Consider the following 17,837-nt stretch of genomic DNA (forward strand, 5'->3'; position numbering starts at 1 on the left):
CAGGAGACCCGACCTCACAGAACGCACTGACACTCGGGCTGGATTTAGGCCCAAAGGCACTGAGACAATAAAAAGCATGTTTCACGGGAGGAAGACAGCGCTGTACGAGCATGAACAGCCACACTGACCAGCAGTGTCCACACCCACAGGACAAGGAGGCGGCAGAAGGGGCCAGAGACACAGATCCCTCAACCACAGGAGCTCCTGTACAAGGGGCCTCTAAACGAACCCGGAACTGTCTCCTGGAGGGCGGGCCCCTTGTAGGACAGGCTCCCTCGCTAGGTGAGTGTTCTAGGAACCCGTCTGGATCAGCGCACCAGCTGGTGGTGGGGTGAGAGGCTGCGTTCAGCTTTGGTGAATATTTTTTGAAGACTCTTTCAACATGGTTGCCCATTTGTGATGGGTGATTTACCGGCGCACCTGCCCACGCCGTGCTGAGTGTTCAGCAGTTTTTGACCAACAACGGCACGAACCCCTGTGCCCCACCCTCCCTGTTCACCGGATCTCGCTCTGAGTGACATTTCTTTTATTGTCTCCCCGGATGAAAAAAGTCCTCAAAGGGAAACGTTTTGCCGATGTGGAAGAGGTGAACAAAGAATGGCAGAAGCATCAAAGGCATCAAAATCGACGTGTTCGAACGCCGAGCAGTGGAAAACGCCTCGACGGGTGCACTGCATCTGATGGAGAGCACTCTGAAGGTGGCTGACGTTTCGACGTGGAAGAATACACAAGTTTTTATAAATAAATTCTGCGGGGTTTCTTTTGGGTCTCCTCTTGTACATTCTCAGCCTTAAGTTCTCGAGTGCAGAGAAGCAGTGGGCGGCCAGTGGGCTGGCCAGCGCCGGCACTCACACAGGTGCACACAGAGGCCTTGAAGAAGGTCCGGGAAGCAAACGGGTAAAACAGGTCACTGCTGGGGCAGGAGAGCACCTGCCTTCGATTTTTCCTCTGAGCTCCTTTCTGTCGACTGCATTTTGTTTTACTGTGAGCATGTATTAATTTTATAATTTGAAAAATACATTACAAAAACTTTTTAGGGTAGAAAATACAAAAAACTCCACAAGATACTTGTTTCATAAATGCAGTTAATCTGAATAATTTAAAACAACAGCATTAATTTCTTTTTCTAAAAGATTTTACTTATTTACAGTTAGAGAAAGGGGAAGGGAGGGAGAAAGAGAGGGAGAGAAACACCAGTGTGTGGTTGCCTCTTGCGCGCCCCCTACTGGGGACCTGGCCTGTAAGCCAGGCACGTGTCCTGACTGGGAATCGAACTGGTGACCCTTTGGTTGGCAGCCTGTGCTCAATCCACTGAGCTACACCAGCCAGGGCTACAGCAGTAATTTCTGAACTGCAGAAAATTTACAGCAATAAAAAAAATCTGTTGTTATTTTTTTAGAACTTTGTAGCAACAAATTTCCAAAACAAGCCTGCCCTCCTCTGCTGCTCTCAGCTCTCTCCCGACTGGGCTCCACCACGCGGGGAACGACCGCAGAGCCGGGGCCTGAGCTGTGCCCTCGGCAAGGCTTTGCCAGACTCTCCCAAGGCGCCTATTTCTGTTCTTCACGTGAAGATGCCAGCAAGTTCAGTTTTGTAAGATGTTAGCATTTATTTTACCTCATAATATAATTTGCCTTAATAACAACATGCAGGGCATGTGTCCATGATTTTGTGTGGTTTTGAAAGATGTAAGACTGATGTAAGTTAAAGCCAGAAGCAAACAGTTGTGGAGCCGACTGTCCCTGATTTAACATGAGTTTGATTTAAAAGAGCTCGCTTTGCATCTTTAACATGCGTGTCCCATATTTTCCAGAAGAACAGCAATGTCTAGAACCAGAAAGTCATCCTGAATTGTCACAACTGAAAATTACTTTAATAGGGAAAAAAGTGTTCTTCTGCTGCAAAAATCTGACTCCACCAGTTTCGAATGCCCACATGGCCACATACTATGAAGAACTAGACAGGAGACGTGTGACCGCGTGGAAGCATTATGAGCGTCTGGAGAGCGAGCACTGAGAAACGGCATAGTTTTCATCCTCAGAAATGCTGGATCCACATCAGAGAACCATGTTCAGATTTCTCAGTGAACGGTGGTGGGAGTCTGGGTGTGAGCGCGGGCTGAGAACGCCACTCTCCGACTTCCACGGTGGGTCGGCAGAGAGCCCTCGGAAGGGCCGGGGCCCCCCAGCCACTTCGGCAGATGTGTCCTGTGAATGACCGAATCAGACACAAGCACAGCAATGCGTGTGCACAGACCAGCCCCGGAACAGCAGCCTGCTGCACCTGCGGGTATTTTTCACGGCTTTCTTCAATAACTGGCCAAACTCTCTAAAAATAAAAGCCCATAATCAGTGCCACCCAGCAGTCAAGGACTGAGGAGAGTCTCAGAGCTCCAGCTCGGCCAAAAGTGTGGCTCCTCCTGTGCTGGGGCTCAGCGTGGCTGTGGGATGGTTGCAGGGCAATGCTGAGCCTGTGGGGGGTCATAGCCGAGGCCACCCTGCCCATGTGCACGAGAGCCCCTCCACTCGTGAACCCTGTGGGCTGCAGCTTCCAAACACTCCCCCCAGGATCCCACGGTGTCGCCCCTCCCTGCCACTCCTGTCCCTGTCCCGGCTCGGGGCCAAAGTCACCATGACCTCAGTGCATTTCTGTCCATGACCACTCTTCCTGAGAAGAGTCCCACCCTGCCCTCCTTCCTACCTAAGTGCACCAGCTTCCCTGTCCCATCCCGTCCCCTCCCTGTGTGACTTCTCTCCTTGGTCACCGTCAAGCTCACTGTCCGTCCCGCTGACCTCTGCGCCCAGCTTCTAAAACTGCCTGGTGCCACTCCCATCAGGAGACCTGACTGGCAAGCTTCTCTCACAGGCCGCTCTGTGGAGACCCTGAATTAACTTCCTGCCACGCGGCCGTGGGGTTTTTATGGCATGGAGATCAGCAGGATGCTGCTTCCCTGTTCTTTTCCTGCTGCCAGCCAAGCTTCCCTGTCAGCATCCCTTACCGCGGACTGTGCACACCCACTGCGGGTGTTGTGTGTGCCATGTGAGTGCATGTGTGTTTGTGTGTGCGCATGCGCATGGGGCGGGACTGGGGGCGTGGGCAGTGGGATCCCTGGCACCACAACCAGGTAACTAAGAATAACAACGTCCCCATCTCTGCCGTGTGCCACATTCCTGGGCATCAGGGTCAAAGAATCAGATTAACTGCCCAAGACAAAATAACAGGTTTCAAAGACCAGGGCAGAGTCACATAATAGCTGTGTACACCAGCCACACACAGAACTCCTGGAGAAAGCCTGTATTATCCCCACGTTTCAGACGCTGAATTACTGACTTTTTCTCCTGAAATGGGACTAAAATAGCCTCTAAGGCAGCTCACTGCCATATTTAGGGTGTCCGTGTGGAAGCAACGACAAACATCTGGCTGTGGTACTTTCTGGAATCTTGACTATTTTTCCTGGCCAGAAAGAAACATAAAGCCTTTACTGGAACAGCAACGTGCAGTCTCCTCGTGTGGAGCCCACAGCTGAGCGTGGCCTCGGCACAGCACAGACTGAGGCTGCGGCTTCCCAACTCTTAGACAGGAGGGAGGAAAGCCTGCTCTGAGAATGTCGAGCATTTCGCCCTGACCGGTGTGGCTCAGGGGTAGGCTGCTGCCCCGCAAAGCCAACGGTCGCGGTTCAATTCCCAGTCAGGGCAGAGGCTTGGGTTGTGGGTTTGGTCCCAAGTGGGGACGCGCATGAAGGGCAACTGGTCGGAGTTCCTCTCCCTCCCTTTCCCTGTCTCTAAAAATAAATGAAATCTTAAAAAAATAAATAAAAATGTTGAGTTTTTTAAGGAAAAGGAGACCACAAGCAAACACGAACAGCAGCAAGGGCATCATGGGTGCTCCTGCCTGGGCCAAGGTCCCACTCACCCAAACTGCGTCCCAGACTGTTCTTTTAATCACCAAATACCACTTTTTCCACAGAACCAACTTCCAATAATAGAAGCGCTACAATGTGCACTAAGTCCTAATCCTGGTAATTACCAAAAGCCGAAACAGTTCTAGATACCTTGCCCTCTGGCCAAGGGGAAGGCTCCCCCTCCATGGCACCAGGTGGACTTGGCACTGCTCACACCGGACGGGCTGCAGCTGCAGCGATTCTGCTCCAAGGCACTGCACACAGGCCAAGGCAAGCGACACGTGGCTTCCACGTGGCTTCTTTCCTGGTTCAGAAGAAAGACTGTCCAGATTTCTATTTTCAAAACCTTGGGATTCTTTTAATCAACTGAAAGCAAATCATGACTTCACTAGATAAAAAACTGGCCACGGAATGACCTTTGGTAGTTAAAATTCCGTCAGTAAGTGTCAAACACCCCCGGAAACACGACACATGAAGCCCACAGCAAGCGCCCCTGCCCTGCAAGGCTCTGTACCGTGACCGGCGGCCCACGTGAAGGACCCGAAGTGCCTCTCACCTCACAGGCTCACGACCGCAGTGAGCACACGTGGATGAGGGGAGTCACAGACAGCAGGAGCTGTCACTCACAAATGAGATCAATACTGACTTCAGTACAGTGTCAATTAAAGTTCCCAGTTCTGTAAATTTACAGCTTGAAATAAAACTCTGACATGTTTTTAAGAATATGACAAGCAAGTGTCCGCACTCTGCCAGCTTCGCCTCCCCAGCCTTCAGCTGTGTTCCCTGGGGTCCTCACAACCTGCGGGTAGACGTGCACGCCCACATGTAACCGGCTCACGAAGGTCACGTCGCAGCTACGCACAATCTAGCCAAGGAGCCACCCCAAAGGTAACTTTGTGGTCCGGCATTTTTGGCTCAAGCCTTCCTGCTTTAGCCATTAAAGAGAACCCGGGAAAGTCGCATCTCAAAACACAGTGAGCTGCCGCCCACACCCACTCGGATGGCAGGATGAAAAGTCGGGCCGCGGGGGGCGAGCAGGTGAGAACGGGCGGAACGCAGCACTGCCGGGGTGTAAACGGCATAGCCGCTTTGGAGAGCGAAGCCCACAGCCACTGCGTGGCCCGGCAGGTCCAGGCCGAGGACCCCAGGTAAACAAAAACTCGTGCACAAGTATCCGTGGCACCAATCACAATTGCCAGACGGTGGAACACTCGTCAGCTGACGACAGAGAAACGAGGTGTGGCCCATGCACATGATGGAACGTCACTCGGCCGTGAAAAGGAAGCAGCGCTGACACGCCACAGAGATGACCCTCTAGGACGTGGGGCACAGAGAGGCCAGTCGCAAAAGCCACATACAACCCACTCATGTGCCATGTCCAGAGCAGTGACATTTACACACACAGAGTAGATGTTGCTTGCTTAGAGCTGAGGGAGAGGGGACGGAGGGCAGCCAGGTGACAGCCGACAGGCGTGGGGTCTCTTTGTGACATGATGCAAATGTTCTAGCGCTGACTGCGGTAATGGCTGCACGTATCTGTGAACACACTAAAGATGCCGAATTGTGCACTTGAAACGAGTGGATCACATGGTAGGTGAACTGTACCTCAAGAAAGCTATTACATGTTTTCAGGCTAACCTGACCCTTGAACGTCCACTGGTAATATCGACTCTGGCTTCTGGCCCAGAGCCGCCCTCGCCGACAGAGGCAGGCATGGAACCAGCAGTGTTACCTGGCTCCAGAGAGGGAACCGGAGCGAGATGTGCTCCCGCCCACCGCTGACAGACGAGGCCATTCCAAGGCTGTGTGAACGTCACCTTCTGAGGGAAAGCAGAGTGACGACACGGTGACTCCTGGGGGGACAGCAGTGTGGCTCTCAACAACCCTGCACGGCGTGGTGGCCTGCCTGGACAGCCAAGTCCACCTACCCTCACGGGGAGACGGGAGCCATGAACAAGACGGCCTTGCGGCGCTCACCTTCCTGCAGCGACACGCGGAGGAAACGCCTGGGACAGTCAGCCACAGGCTCTGCATGGAAAGGCAGACATGACCCCACAGGAAGGTCTCCAACTGAAGCAAAATATAGGCATTTCAAAAATAACTAAATGTCAAATTCTTCCCTGAGTTGAAAAGGTCCCTTAAGTATAACCCTTCCACATCAAGCGGGGGTTCTATACCACCCCCCACGGTGCCGGTGTCCGGTCACCATCAGTGGGGAGAAGCCAGCGCTTCCCAAAGTGGGTCAGCGCTCCAGCCCTGCAGGTTCACCAGCTCCACCACTTAAGGCTCCAGTGGAAAGTACACCAGACAGGCAGACGCAAGACAAGTGGGGGTGGCCCCAAACCCCAGAGCAAATGAAACCAAACACGCGAACCTGAGGTCAGAAAACATTGCTAAGGCGGGACAACTCAAACCCCCTTAGATAATGCATGTTACCCCAATCTAACGTTTGATTTTGTTTTTTCAACACACACTTATGGAGAAAGGCCCTAACCCAAACTCCGCTGGTACAGCAGTGGGCTGAGCAAAGCCTTGCCTCCGGGACTCGCCGTCCAGGAGGAGAGAGCGGGCCCAGGGAGACCCACCCAGCCAGCACCTCAGTGCTCGGTGTGCCCGTGCCCGCAACTCATGCCCGCTCCGTCCCACTGACCCAACAGCAACGGCCTCTTCACCATGATCTGTGTCTCTCCATTCAAACATAAAGGAGGGGGAGTGGGGACATGTGCGACCAGTGGAGCAGTGACAGTGGGGAGGGGCGGGAGGCCCAAGCAGGCGACCAAACTTGATCTTAGGATCTTTTGGATATTTGGAGCTGTGACCCACAGGAGACATGGGGACAGAAAGGATCAGGGCACACTTGCCTCCTTGGCTAGTCCCTTCTGAGGGCTGCGGGGGAGGCACTTCTGGGGCAGGACCACGAAGCCTGTCTACCACCTGGCAACCAGCCAGGTCCATGGCACCAGGAACCGAGCTACACAGATGCCTTCTCTCCAGGACCGCGTCCCCAGCCCACTGGTGGTAGCTGCTGGGGCCACCAAAAAAGGCCACTGCTTCCTTGGCAGCCCCTCCCAGCGGCTCTGTCCCCACCCAGGGAGGGCTGGCCTAGGAGCTTGCCTGGGTCAGTCAAACCTGGCCCATGCCATGCCTAGGCTCCAGGGGCTTTGCAGTTCCCATTTGATTCTGTCCCCCAGGCACTAGAGGGCATCTGCAGGGAGGGAGGCTCCCCTCAGGCTGCAGGTGTGTGAGAAGGCTGCCCTAGACCACCCGGCCCCTCAGAGCCAGCCAGACCTCCAAGCAACATGCAGACACAATAGCAAGTGTTTGTGTTAAGTGACTGAGTTGTGGGGTGGCTCGTTACCTAGCAAAGCTGACAGATTCAGTTGTGGAGGATGGAGCACTTGGAAGCAAAATACGACTAACTTACAAAAGAACTGAGTGCGTCAGTAGGTAACCGCAACTTAAAAAGTACCTTATCCATCTCAGGGTATGCGACAGCAATCTGATTCTTTAATTCCTGGTAACTCTCCAGAAATCACCAAATTTGGTATATGAAAATACCAAGTATGATGGTTATATCTGATTAATATAAACAATAATCTCAATTTATTAAAATTTTCCCAAGCTCTAAATATTCTGAAACATTTACAAAATGCCACCTTTAATTTCCTTATTTATTAAATGACCCAGATACTTAGTAAAATGCATTTCTCAGAGATGGACCACACCCTACTTATGACCCAACAATACATGTATGCTTTTCCTTCTCTGGCCTAATTTGAGTTGATAAAGACCATTAAGCAGGACCAGAAAAAAAAAAAAAAAAAAAAAGACGACATGCTGAAACTAAACTGTAGTGCAATTCTTTTGTTTTCTTTCCTCCCTCCTTCTTTCTATCTGCTAAAAATTTTGACCGGGTTATAAGCCTAGACCATAGTGAGTGTGTTTAGCATAGGATGGCTGTGTAGGGGAAATTCTTTTGAACATTTGCCTGGGAGAGAATGGAAGCCCAGTGCATTCCCAGACCTTTAACCTATTTCACAGAAGGGCACCCTGGTGAGCTGGGAAATGCTATCCCAGGACCAACAGCCGCCACTAGTTCTCCAGGGCCCAAGGCTGCCTGTCCAGACTCCCTTCCCTGCCACCCAGGAGTGACTGCGGAGGTCAGACTGATAGGTTCAGCCAGTTTCAGTCACCAATGCCCTGAGGAAATGGGACTAGAGGTCCTCCTCAAATAAGACCTTCTTAAAACGGTCATTCAGGGTCCCAAGTTCAGATGCTGAACCCAGGCTACAAGCAAGAGGCCAGCCGCCCCCGCTGCCACCCCTTCCTCTGCGATGCGCTCTGCTCGCAGCACTGCCAGAGCTGGAGGACTGTGCCTCCAGGCCCATCACAACCCAGTCCACAGCTCGATAACCTTTGTATTTTTGGTGTAGCATCTGGACCTCCTGACAGAAAAACCCACGCATAATAAACCTACTGAAGTTTAAGTTCGTTCTCTTGTCCTCGCTGTTGTGACACTACAGCAGAATTGCTTGTAGGGATACTACTGCAGGTCAATGTGAAAGTAATTTAAAGTATATTTACTCATTACATTCGAAAATAATGTTTAAAAAAATTTCATCTGAATGTCATTTAGGCCATCAGGAAAAAGCTTTCTAAAGCATCGTGTGGGTCTAAAACTGTTGCTGAAAAGGTCTGTGTGCACACAGCTGTGCACACGTCTAACCGCCTGTGTCCACAACAGCAGCTCACTCTGGCAGGAGCGCGTCTGCAACGCACGGACGCTCCTGCGGCTGCGCTCCGAAAGCCAGCTCGTGCTGCGACTGGGCAGCACCACCACTGGCACCGCGCGGCGAATGCTCCGTCCTCCCCCAGCCACCCTGAGCCTGGGGTGGGGGGCGCTGTGGTCGCCCCTACATTTCAGATGAGGAAGCTGGACACGCAGTGAGGCTAAGGGACCCCGTCTCCCACAGGCAGCCAGTGGCCCAGACAGGAGGCCCCGTGGTTCCAGCCTGCGCTCTTCAGCACCAAGCCAGCCTCTCAAGAGATGAGCACAGCGACCACATGATCAGATGTTAAAGGAAAGACAGAAGATCTGGCTCTCCAAAGGGAAAGGGGAGTGCAGACTCACCATCTCCAAGGGTTTTATCAGCAGTTACCAAAGCCACTCTTAGTCAACTTCATAAATAAACTCTAACCGGCAAAATGTAATTTGGGACACAATACTTCACTTTCAGAAAATATAAGGAACTAGCCCTGGCTGGTGCGGCTCAGTAGACTGAGTGCCGGCCTGAGAAACAACAGGTCTCCAGTTCAATTCCCAGTCAGGGCACAGGCCTGGGTTGTGGGCCAGGTCCCCGGTAGGGGGCACGTGAGAGGCAATCATACACTGATGTTCCTCTCCCTCTCTTTCTGCATTCCTTCCCCCTCTCTAAAATAAATAAATAAATAAAATCTTTAAAAAAAAGAGAAGAAAATATAAGGAACTATGTCCAAAAATCACGCTTCTTACCTCAACGTCAAACATTTCCACAGAGCTGTCCAGCAGCTTCACTCTGAGGAGAAGGCACTTCTCCTGCGTTCTGGCCGCCATCCGCGTGGTCCCTGCTGAGGGAGCCTGCCTGGGCTCCAGGGTGCTCACTCCCGCTGGGAGCTGGGCGCCCAGGCGTGCCCCTGGGGTCTGCAGGGCTCGGTAGGTTCCTTCTCTCTCTCCCATTCCTCACCAGCTAAGTGTGACGAATTTGCTACAGCAAAACAAAACCCAAAGAATCATCACCGGCTTCTTAGACACTAAAACAATGTAAAAAATGATCACAGGAATTCTCTGCATGATTTTCGCAAGTCCTTTAGATTTCATAAAACTACAGAGTTAAAGAAAAAAGATCGTTTTCTCCTCATGTCTGGCCAGTGGAACAGAACATGTAACAAGCGCCCTACTAACAGCACTTTCCAGGCACTCCTGCAGGCTGGGTGGCATCTGAGTGTCCAAACCCACAGACACTTCTATACCAGCCGCCTCACTGTCACTCGGGGGCCCAAGGGCAAGAGGCTGAAGGGGCTGGTTCTTCTCAGGCTCCGCCCACCACGTACCCACTGTGCTGACCACGCTGTGAGTGCGGCCAGGCCTACAGCATAGGTAATGGGCCCCATGCGGCACAGCATTCGCGTGTCAGGTGGCACTCAGAGGGCCCCTCGTTTCTGCTGACAGGGTGGGGAGAATTCCAAGGACAGTAGATGGCCAGGCCCGTCTCTGCCAGCGTTGCGCTCCTGGGTCTTTCTAGATCATGTCTCACCAGGCTACAGTGGGGGCCCCGGTGGTGCAGGAGAGGCAGCCTGGGTGTGTGTCACTCAGGCCACACACCTGGCATTGGAAGGCACCACCTTACCCTGTCCTCACCATAACCGTTCACCACCCACTTAACAGAAGACAACACTGAGGGTCCGACTGGGCTGAGTAGCAGGGGGGCACTGGGCACCCTTTTCCATCCACCTTGTGCCCTAGGGAAGGTCCCTGCTTTTAAGCTATTGAGTGGAACAGGGCAAATCATACTTTTGTAACAAAGAAAGAACAGGCTAAGAGGGTTGGCCAAAAAGTTCACTTGGGTTTTTCCATAAGATGGCTCTAGTAGCTCTTAGTTGTCTCTGACTTCATTTGAAACAACTGTGTTAGATGGTGTTGTGACAGCTGTCCTACTATTGTGCATTAAAAAAAAACTTACCAAAACTGGTGAATTTTGGTGCAGCCATTTTAATATTGAAAATGGAAGAAAATATACAACATTCTCAGCATATTATGCTTTATTATTTCTTTTTAAAAATATTTATTTATTTAATTATTTATTTATTTAGAGGGGAAGGGAGGGAGAAAGAGAGGAAGAGAAACGTTAATGTGTGGTCACCTCTCGCACACCCCCTACCGGGGACCTGGCTCTCAACCCGGGCCTGTGCCCAGGCTGGGAATCAAACTGGCGACCCTTTGGTTCCCAGGCCAGTGCTCAATCCACTGAGCCATACCTGCTAGGGCTGTGCTCTATTATTTCAAGAAAGGTAAAAATACAACTGAAATGGAAAAAAAAAAAAGATGCGTGCAGTGTGTAGAGAAGGTGCTGTGACTGATGGAACACGTCAGAACTGGTTTGCAAAGTTTCCTGCTGGAGACTCCTCGCTGGACGATGCTCCACGGTCAGGCAGACCAGTTTAAGTTGACAGCAATCCGGTCAAGACATTAACTGAGAACCATCACTGTTATACCATGTGGGAGAGAGCCAACATACTCAAAATATCCAAATCAATAGTTACCGGTGAAAATGAAAAATGTGTCTTTTATTTTACGGAAAAAACTAAACAGACTTTTGGGCCAACCCAATATAAGCCAGAATCTAACAAGACTGACTTGCTCTGAGTTGTATTTATTTATATAGTTATCTTCGACTTATGGCAAATTTCCTTCTTAAATATATGTATGTTTGAAAGTCAACTTGAAGAAGCATATTTAACTGTAAAACATAGTTATGGTAAAAACGAGTACCAGATGTCTAATCAGGAAAGAATGCAGCTGCTGCCAAAAGGGTTTTATTTCACTTAATCATCTTCAGAAAGTCTCCCATGAGTTTGCAGTACGTTTTAGAGAATTAATCTCACTAAATTCTCGGTCCAGTCCCTTGCATGCCAACTGCATTGCTGAGTCCTCCAGCCCTTTCCTCTTTTTCAAGACAAACTCATGAGTGTTTTATGTCTTGAATTAAGCTGGTCCTCAGGAACCAGCTGCCAGGCAGTCCCTCTGAACATTTAAATCCCACCCTGCAGAGACAATGGGCCCTGCCCCCTGGGCGAGAACTTCCGAGGGCACACCTGACTTACCAGACAGCAGGTGGAAAGGAAGGAAGCTAAAGCCCTGTGATCGTGGGCTGAGGGCGGCACAGGCCCGTGATGCGGCGGCATGTCATTCTGCCCGGCACACCTCCCGTCCCAAGTCCTGCACATTCGTTACCTGGGCCCCACGTTTGGGTCAGCTGGGCAGTTCCCTATCATCTCCAGAATTCTCTCTGCAGGTTGTACGCCCTGACAGCAGGAACTAAATTCTTACTGTAAATGTTGGCGAAGTGTTTACTTAACATCACTGGCATCGAAGAACCGGATGGCCTCACTATGGGATCACTGCGCAGAGGACAGACACAAGACAGGACTCGGTCACAAACAGCACAATGCTCCAGAAAATCACTGTTTTCATGCCACTAACAGCAAACCTGAGAGTACAGCTTCTGAGAACCGCAACAGCCGCTTCTTTATTTCAATCTCAGAAATTTGAGCTACTAGTGCAACCGTGAGGGGCTGTCAACAAGGGCCATGCCCGAAAGGCACCCCAGTGTGGAACAGTAAGTCCTTGGCCAGCTCACATCACACAGCGAACTCTGGACCACCAAGGACAGATTCTTCTCAAGCTGGGGGTGCATCACTCTGGGCACCAAAATGGCCCTTCCTCTTCTAAGTAAAGCTACAATTCTGAAAACATATACAACCAGAATTTATTTTCAGAAGTCACTCCCCTTATTTACTTCATTGTATAGTTCTCATTTACATTTGTTTTTAATAATTTTAGATGGAAAAATGTCTTCAGGTTCTTTCTCTGCTACTTGTAAGAAAGCCATGTCTACACACACACATCCAAGAAAATGGTAAGACCAGCCCAGTGTCCAGAGGGCACAGTCAGGTGAGAGAACTCTGAGCAGAACCAGCAGGGAGGCTGTTACTAGAAAACTCAGGGCCATGGCCCCAGTGGTGGGAGGGGCCTGCCCCCTGTGGTGGGAGGGCCCAGGAAAGGGGTCTCCACAGTATTGCTTGACAGAGACAGCATTCACTTTATAACTCATTAAGTCATATGTTTGATTCATGTGATTTTTCTATATCTGTTTATTTTATAACAAAAATATACTTAGAAGAGCACACTTTTTTAACATTGTTTCATCGGCAGAAGAATGAAAGACATATTAGACAAATGAAAAAGACTTCTATTAGCTCACAAAACAGTGATAACACATAGCTGCTGGAGCTAACCCCCTTCCCAGCAGCAAACTTCCATCCCGGTTTTTCTCTTCCACCGTGAGCACCTGTGTGGCTGGCGCTGAGACTCAGGCCATGAGATGTTCTGGAGGGTTGTTCTGGAGGGTCGTCTGAGGAAGACACAGTCACTCAAGAGTTCATGACCCTGTGAGGGACCTGCTCTGATGTTCCAAAGAAAAACTGGTTGCTATGACACAACACTGAGGTGGCACAAACTACCCATTTAACAGTGACTCAGTGTTAAGTTTAAGAAAGCTCGGGAAGCGGGACCTTCCTAGAACACTGACATGTAACCCAGGGCTGTGAATGGCAGCTTGGCCTATTCTCTGAGTTTGTCCATCAGTTTTAGAACAAGCAGCATAACCAGACACTTCCTGTAGCAACGAGAAGTTGCTCATTCACCAGCCTCTTCTACAGCCGGACAACGGGACAAGGTACGCGCTGACTGCTTATACAAATTATGACTCAACAGAAGTTGCTCTGTTTCGTTTTGTGTGCCGATGAGCAGGTGACACAAAGGCAAGCGCACACGAGAAGGCCTGGAAACACGGCAAGGCTGCCACCAGACGCGGAGGCATTCTGCAGCCCCCGTTTGTTCTCCCACCTTCTCTCCGTGTGACTGAACTGCTCTGTGGTCTTCATCCCTAAAAATATTTCTGGTGGTTGGATACAATTTCCACTACTGCCATTTGGTGCTACCTACGACAAACCCACTTCCTATGCATCCATTCTCATTTCATAAAAATTTAAAAAACCACCTCAAGACGTATTTTCATCTTGAAGTTGGAAAAATCTGGCTCAAAAGTCTGCCAAGTCTTTGAGTGATGACTTGTCAATGCAGTTTGGTAACAAATGTCACCTCTGAAGGGAAGGTGATATCCAGGGAGGTTGTGCCAGGGCGGGGACAGGGGTCTTGTGGGAAATCTCTGTAACTTCACTCAGTTTTGCTGTGAACTAGAAACTGCGCTGAAAAATAAAGTCCACTGAAAACAAGACTGCCTGCTCAGAACACATAACTCAGAAGTGACAGCGTCAGGACTCACGCCCAGCCCCGACTTGGCTGCCGCGCCTCCCTGGCTCGGCTGGAAAACCAGCACACGGCTCCGCAGACAGAAGCAGCCTGTCATCTGCACTAAGGCGGCTGCTTAAATTTCCGTTGTGCAAGGAAATCCACCCCCCATGAAATATTTTTGGTTGCTTCTCTTAGGAGGACCAGAAAACACAGAGCAAGCAGGCCCTCGAATAACGTCATTTTGTTCACCATCGCTGCAATGTTGATGAAGGAAAAAATCGATCCCCGCCAGGACATCTGTCTGTGTGGAGTGTACACGGTCTGCCGTGTCTGCAAGAGTTCCTCCGGGGACTCCAGGCTCCTCCCCATCCCTAGGAATGTGGGTGGCCCTCTTACAGAAGGTATCCTGTCCAGGGTAGGTTCCACCTTGTGCCCTGAGCTGCCGGGAGAGGCTCCAGCCACTGCAGTTCATGACCCTGAAGTGCCATCAGTGCATTAGAAAATCATCATCTTGGTTTCAGTGTTACTCTTTCTCAAATATATGTGCAGCTCACGTTTATTTCAATGTCTAATATTAGAAGTGTTTGGGTCTTTATTTAGACATTTGGTACTATTTTTGTGACCAGCTCTGCAAGTGGTCTCAACCCCACCCTGATTCCATGGTGTGCTATCTGCTCTTTATTTGAGGGACTCTGGAGGCCAAGCACAAGCACGCAAAGGTCCAGGACGGGAGACAACTATGCAGGTGGCCAGGACCACCTCCCCACTGCAGGACCCGAGAGCAGAAAGTACGAGGTAGCATGGAGGAAGGGGTGCTGCTAGTCTGACCCAGAGAGGCTTCCCAGGCCTGAGGCCAGAGCTGGGCCTTGCAGCGGACAGGGGACCAACTGGACAAAGAGCAGTGTGTGCACAGACACAGGGCTGCTGGGCGGCGAGGGGTGTCACGGCCCAACCTCGGAGCTCTGGCTGTGATCTCACACCTACTTCCGGTCCACAGCTGGGAAGGAGGATGAGCTGCGGACAGGAGGCCTGAAGAAAGAGTCACCATGGCATCCTACAACATCATAGCACCCCTCTGCATTTGAACTTCAAAGAGGCTACAAACCGAACTCCAGTTCAGGGGAAAGCAATCCTGACTCTAAATAAACTACTCACATCATTGCAACTTCCCTTCTGATGCTTGTCCATGTCACGTGTTTCTACAGCAGTACAACTGCCGTGCACACTGCTGTTTTACCTTCTTGGTTAAGCTGTGTTTTTAACACATCATGGATCGAAATGGTTCAGTTTGTTGGGAGGGAAGGACAGAACGGGGCTGCCAGAACGTGCTTACTGGCTGTGGAGCGCTATACCACGCCGGCACACTGGATTTGCATACAGGAGTTTGTTTTAAAAACTGAGATTCCAGTCCTGCCTGCTGTGGCTCAGTGGGTTGCCCGCCAGCTTGTGAACCAAAAAGTTGCAGGTTTTGTTCCTGGACAAGGCACATCCCTGGGTTGGGGGCCCCCTTGGGGGGGTGTGTGAGAGGCAACTAAACAATGTTTCTTTTTCTCCCTCTCTAAAATAAAGTCTTTAAAAAACAACTGGGATTCCCAAATCAAAGTCTTTATCACATACTGCTAATTGCTCTCCAAAAAGATAAGATCAATTTACAGAATCACCACCAATGTAATCACTTCCCAGAACCGCCCCCCCCCCTCCCTGGGCTCCGAACACTGGGCTTTTTCATGGCACATTGTGTGGAACCCTCACCTTTCTGAGGCCCTTGCCAAGGGAAAACCGGGAGTGACTGCGGTTTTCCTGCATACCTACACTAGGCTGTGTGCAGGAAGTGCACAACCCACTGGCGAGCTGATAAGAAAGTGGGTGAAGGAAAAATGCAAACAGACCTGAAAGGGGAGGCAGCAGTAAGAAGAGCCAGTTACTGTCTGGGCAGAGAGGCGCTGGGGTGGCCCCAGCAGGAGTGTTTGGGAAGGAGGAAGGACAGAATTCCTCGTGGCTCTGTGGGGTTAAAGAGCTTGCAGAGAATCATTCCCGCGCGACCTTTGCTTTGTCTGCCCAGGGCCCATCCTTCCGCCCTCACTGGGCAATTGCTGAGTCTGGCCCACTCCTCTCCGTCTCCTGTCTACTCAGACTAACCTTCCACCTGAGAAGCAAAGGGCGAGCATTTGCAAGCTGGACTCTGGGCTAGACATCTTGCTACTAGCTCTTCTACTGGCCTTCGCCCCAAAGCTGTGAGGTGAGTTCTGACCCCATTTCGCCAACAAGGAACCTGAGGCTGAGGTACCTGAACAGCACATAAACCTCCTCTTTGGGAAGGAGCTGGGAGCCCACTATCTTGGACGTTAACGTGTGGAAACGAGCCGGCACACGCGTGCGGTGCGGAAGGCGGCTGCTGTGCGCACTGCGCCACCGGGTGCAGCGAAGCCGGGGCCGAGGGGAGCGCGGCCAGGCCCCGCGGCACTGATCCCACTGCCTCGCCCCTCAAACGGACCCAGCAACCTGCCCACGGCTCCTCTGCAGATTTTGACAAAACCTTACAAAAAACTAGCAAGAAGCGCTTCAAAAACTCAATGCAGAATTTTGTCTTTTGGTGTACAGGAACTCAGAAAAACTTTTGAAAAGACAGCAGACACAGAAAATTAAAATTATATTCGGCCTACAAGCAAAGGCCCTTCCAGGCTGCTCCCTCCAACGACTTCTTCCCTCTCGCTGGCAGCGGGGCAATCTGCGCCCAGCGCCCCCCGAGGGTCATCAAACGTGTCCCCCGCCGTGCAGCTGGAGCTGCCGCCGGAAACGAACCTGGCGCGGTGAGAAAAACCACACTCTGCGATCTTCCCGTCCTCGCTCTAGGCTGTGCCTTCCTCCGTCCACAGGCCTCGTTCTAACGCGGCCCTCACAGCCGCCGCCGGCTGGCACCAGGGGAAACGGAAAAGGGCTGTGCGATGCGCTAGACCGCGGCCCGGACCCACGGACCGTGATTTTCTTTGGAAGGCTCCCCACCGTGGAGTGAAAGGGTTAATACCTAACACCGGATTCTCACCTTGAAGATACAATTTAAGAAAACGCCAAGAAGGGCGCTGTCCTCGCGAGCCCGAGCGGCCACCTGTGGCTGGGCGCAGGCCTCCGCCGCGCACACCTGGGCCGCCACGCGGGGCACTTTACGCCTCATCCACCCCGGAACCTCCACGCGGGGCTTTCCAGCCACGCCCACTCCGCGCAGCACGCGGAACCCTCCGGGGGCACCCTGGGCCTCAGGCGGTGGGCTCCCCGCACTCGGCCCTCCTCGCAGGAAGCCCGCCGTCCTCGAAGGCCTCGCGAACGCGGATGTGGACTCCTCCGCTAAAGCGCCGTACGACGAGCCCGGGCCGCCGCGAGCCCCATGCCCGCCATGCCAGGCCCTCGGCCTCCGCCACTCACCGCCGCGGTCTTGGGCCCCAAGTCCTCACGAGCAGGCAGTCCGCGCCGTCGCCCGCAGCGGCCTCCCGGTCCTCGGCCGGCTCCGCCCGCTCCCGACTGCCCGCGGGCCGCGCCGCGCCCCCGCCCCCGCCCGGTGCCCCGCCCCCGCCCCCGCGGATACGTCGCCGATTGGCTTGTCCGGACGCGCGGCACTGAACCCTGATTGGTGAACACACTGGGAGGGGACCCGCAGAGTCTAATGCAAATCAACAGATACTCGGCTCGCTGGGCGGGGCGCGCTCCTGGGCGGGGCCTCGGCCCGCCCGGTAGGACTCTGTCCCGGGCAAGGCCTGGATTTAGGCCCTGGGCGGGGCTTCGGCTCTGAGGGAGCGGCGCGATTCCCTAGGTCCTGGCTCTCCGCCCCACCCAAGCGGTCCAGCCGCCTAAGCCCCGCCCACTGCACTC

The 17,837-nt window shown here is 52.2% G+C and overlaps 1 protein-coding gene across 12 annotated transcripts in view; it reads right to left on the minus strand.

Annotated features, from left to right (window-relative positions):
• FARP2 (FERM, ARH/RhoGEF and pleckstrin domain protein 2) overlaps nucleotides 1–17,521 on the minus strand; it is an 83,121-nt gene extending 65,600 nt beyond the window's left edge. For 7 of the 12 annotated variants that reach the window (XR_008426241.1, XR_008426240.1, XR_008426238.1 and 4 more), the window contains exons 1-3: nucleotides 17,394–17,490; nucleotides 11,762–12,058; nucleotides 9,414–9,645 (exon numbers count right to left, since the gene is read on the minus strand). Coding sequence is in view for 8 of the 12 variants with exons in the window: in XM_053919351.1 (XP_053775326.1) it covers nucleotides 9,414–9,617 (204 nt within the window). In the remaining 4 variants the exon portion in view is untranslated. The other 5 variants (XM_045198368.2, XM_053919350.1, XM_045198367.2 and 2 more) reach the window with 5 other exon arrangements.
• Nucleotides 17,522–17,837: the final 316 nt, after the last annotated feature.

Source organism: Desmodus rotundus, chromosome 2 (genome assembly GCF_022682495.2).
Source record: "Desmodus rotundus isolate HL8 chromosome 2, HLdesRot8A.1, whole genome shotgun sequence".
Taxonomy (NCBI): domain Eukaryota; kingdom Metazoa; phylum Chordata; class Mammalia; order Chiroptera; family Phyllostomidae; genus Desmodus; species Desmodus rotundus.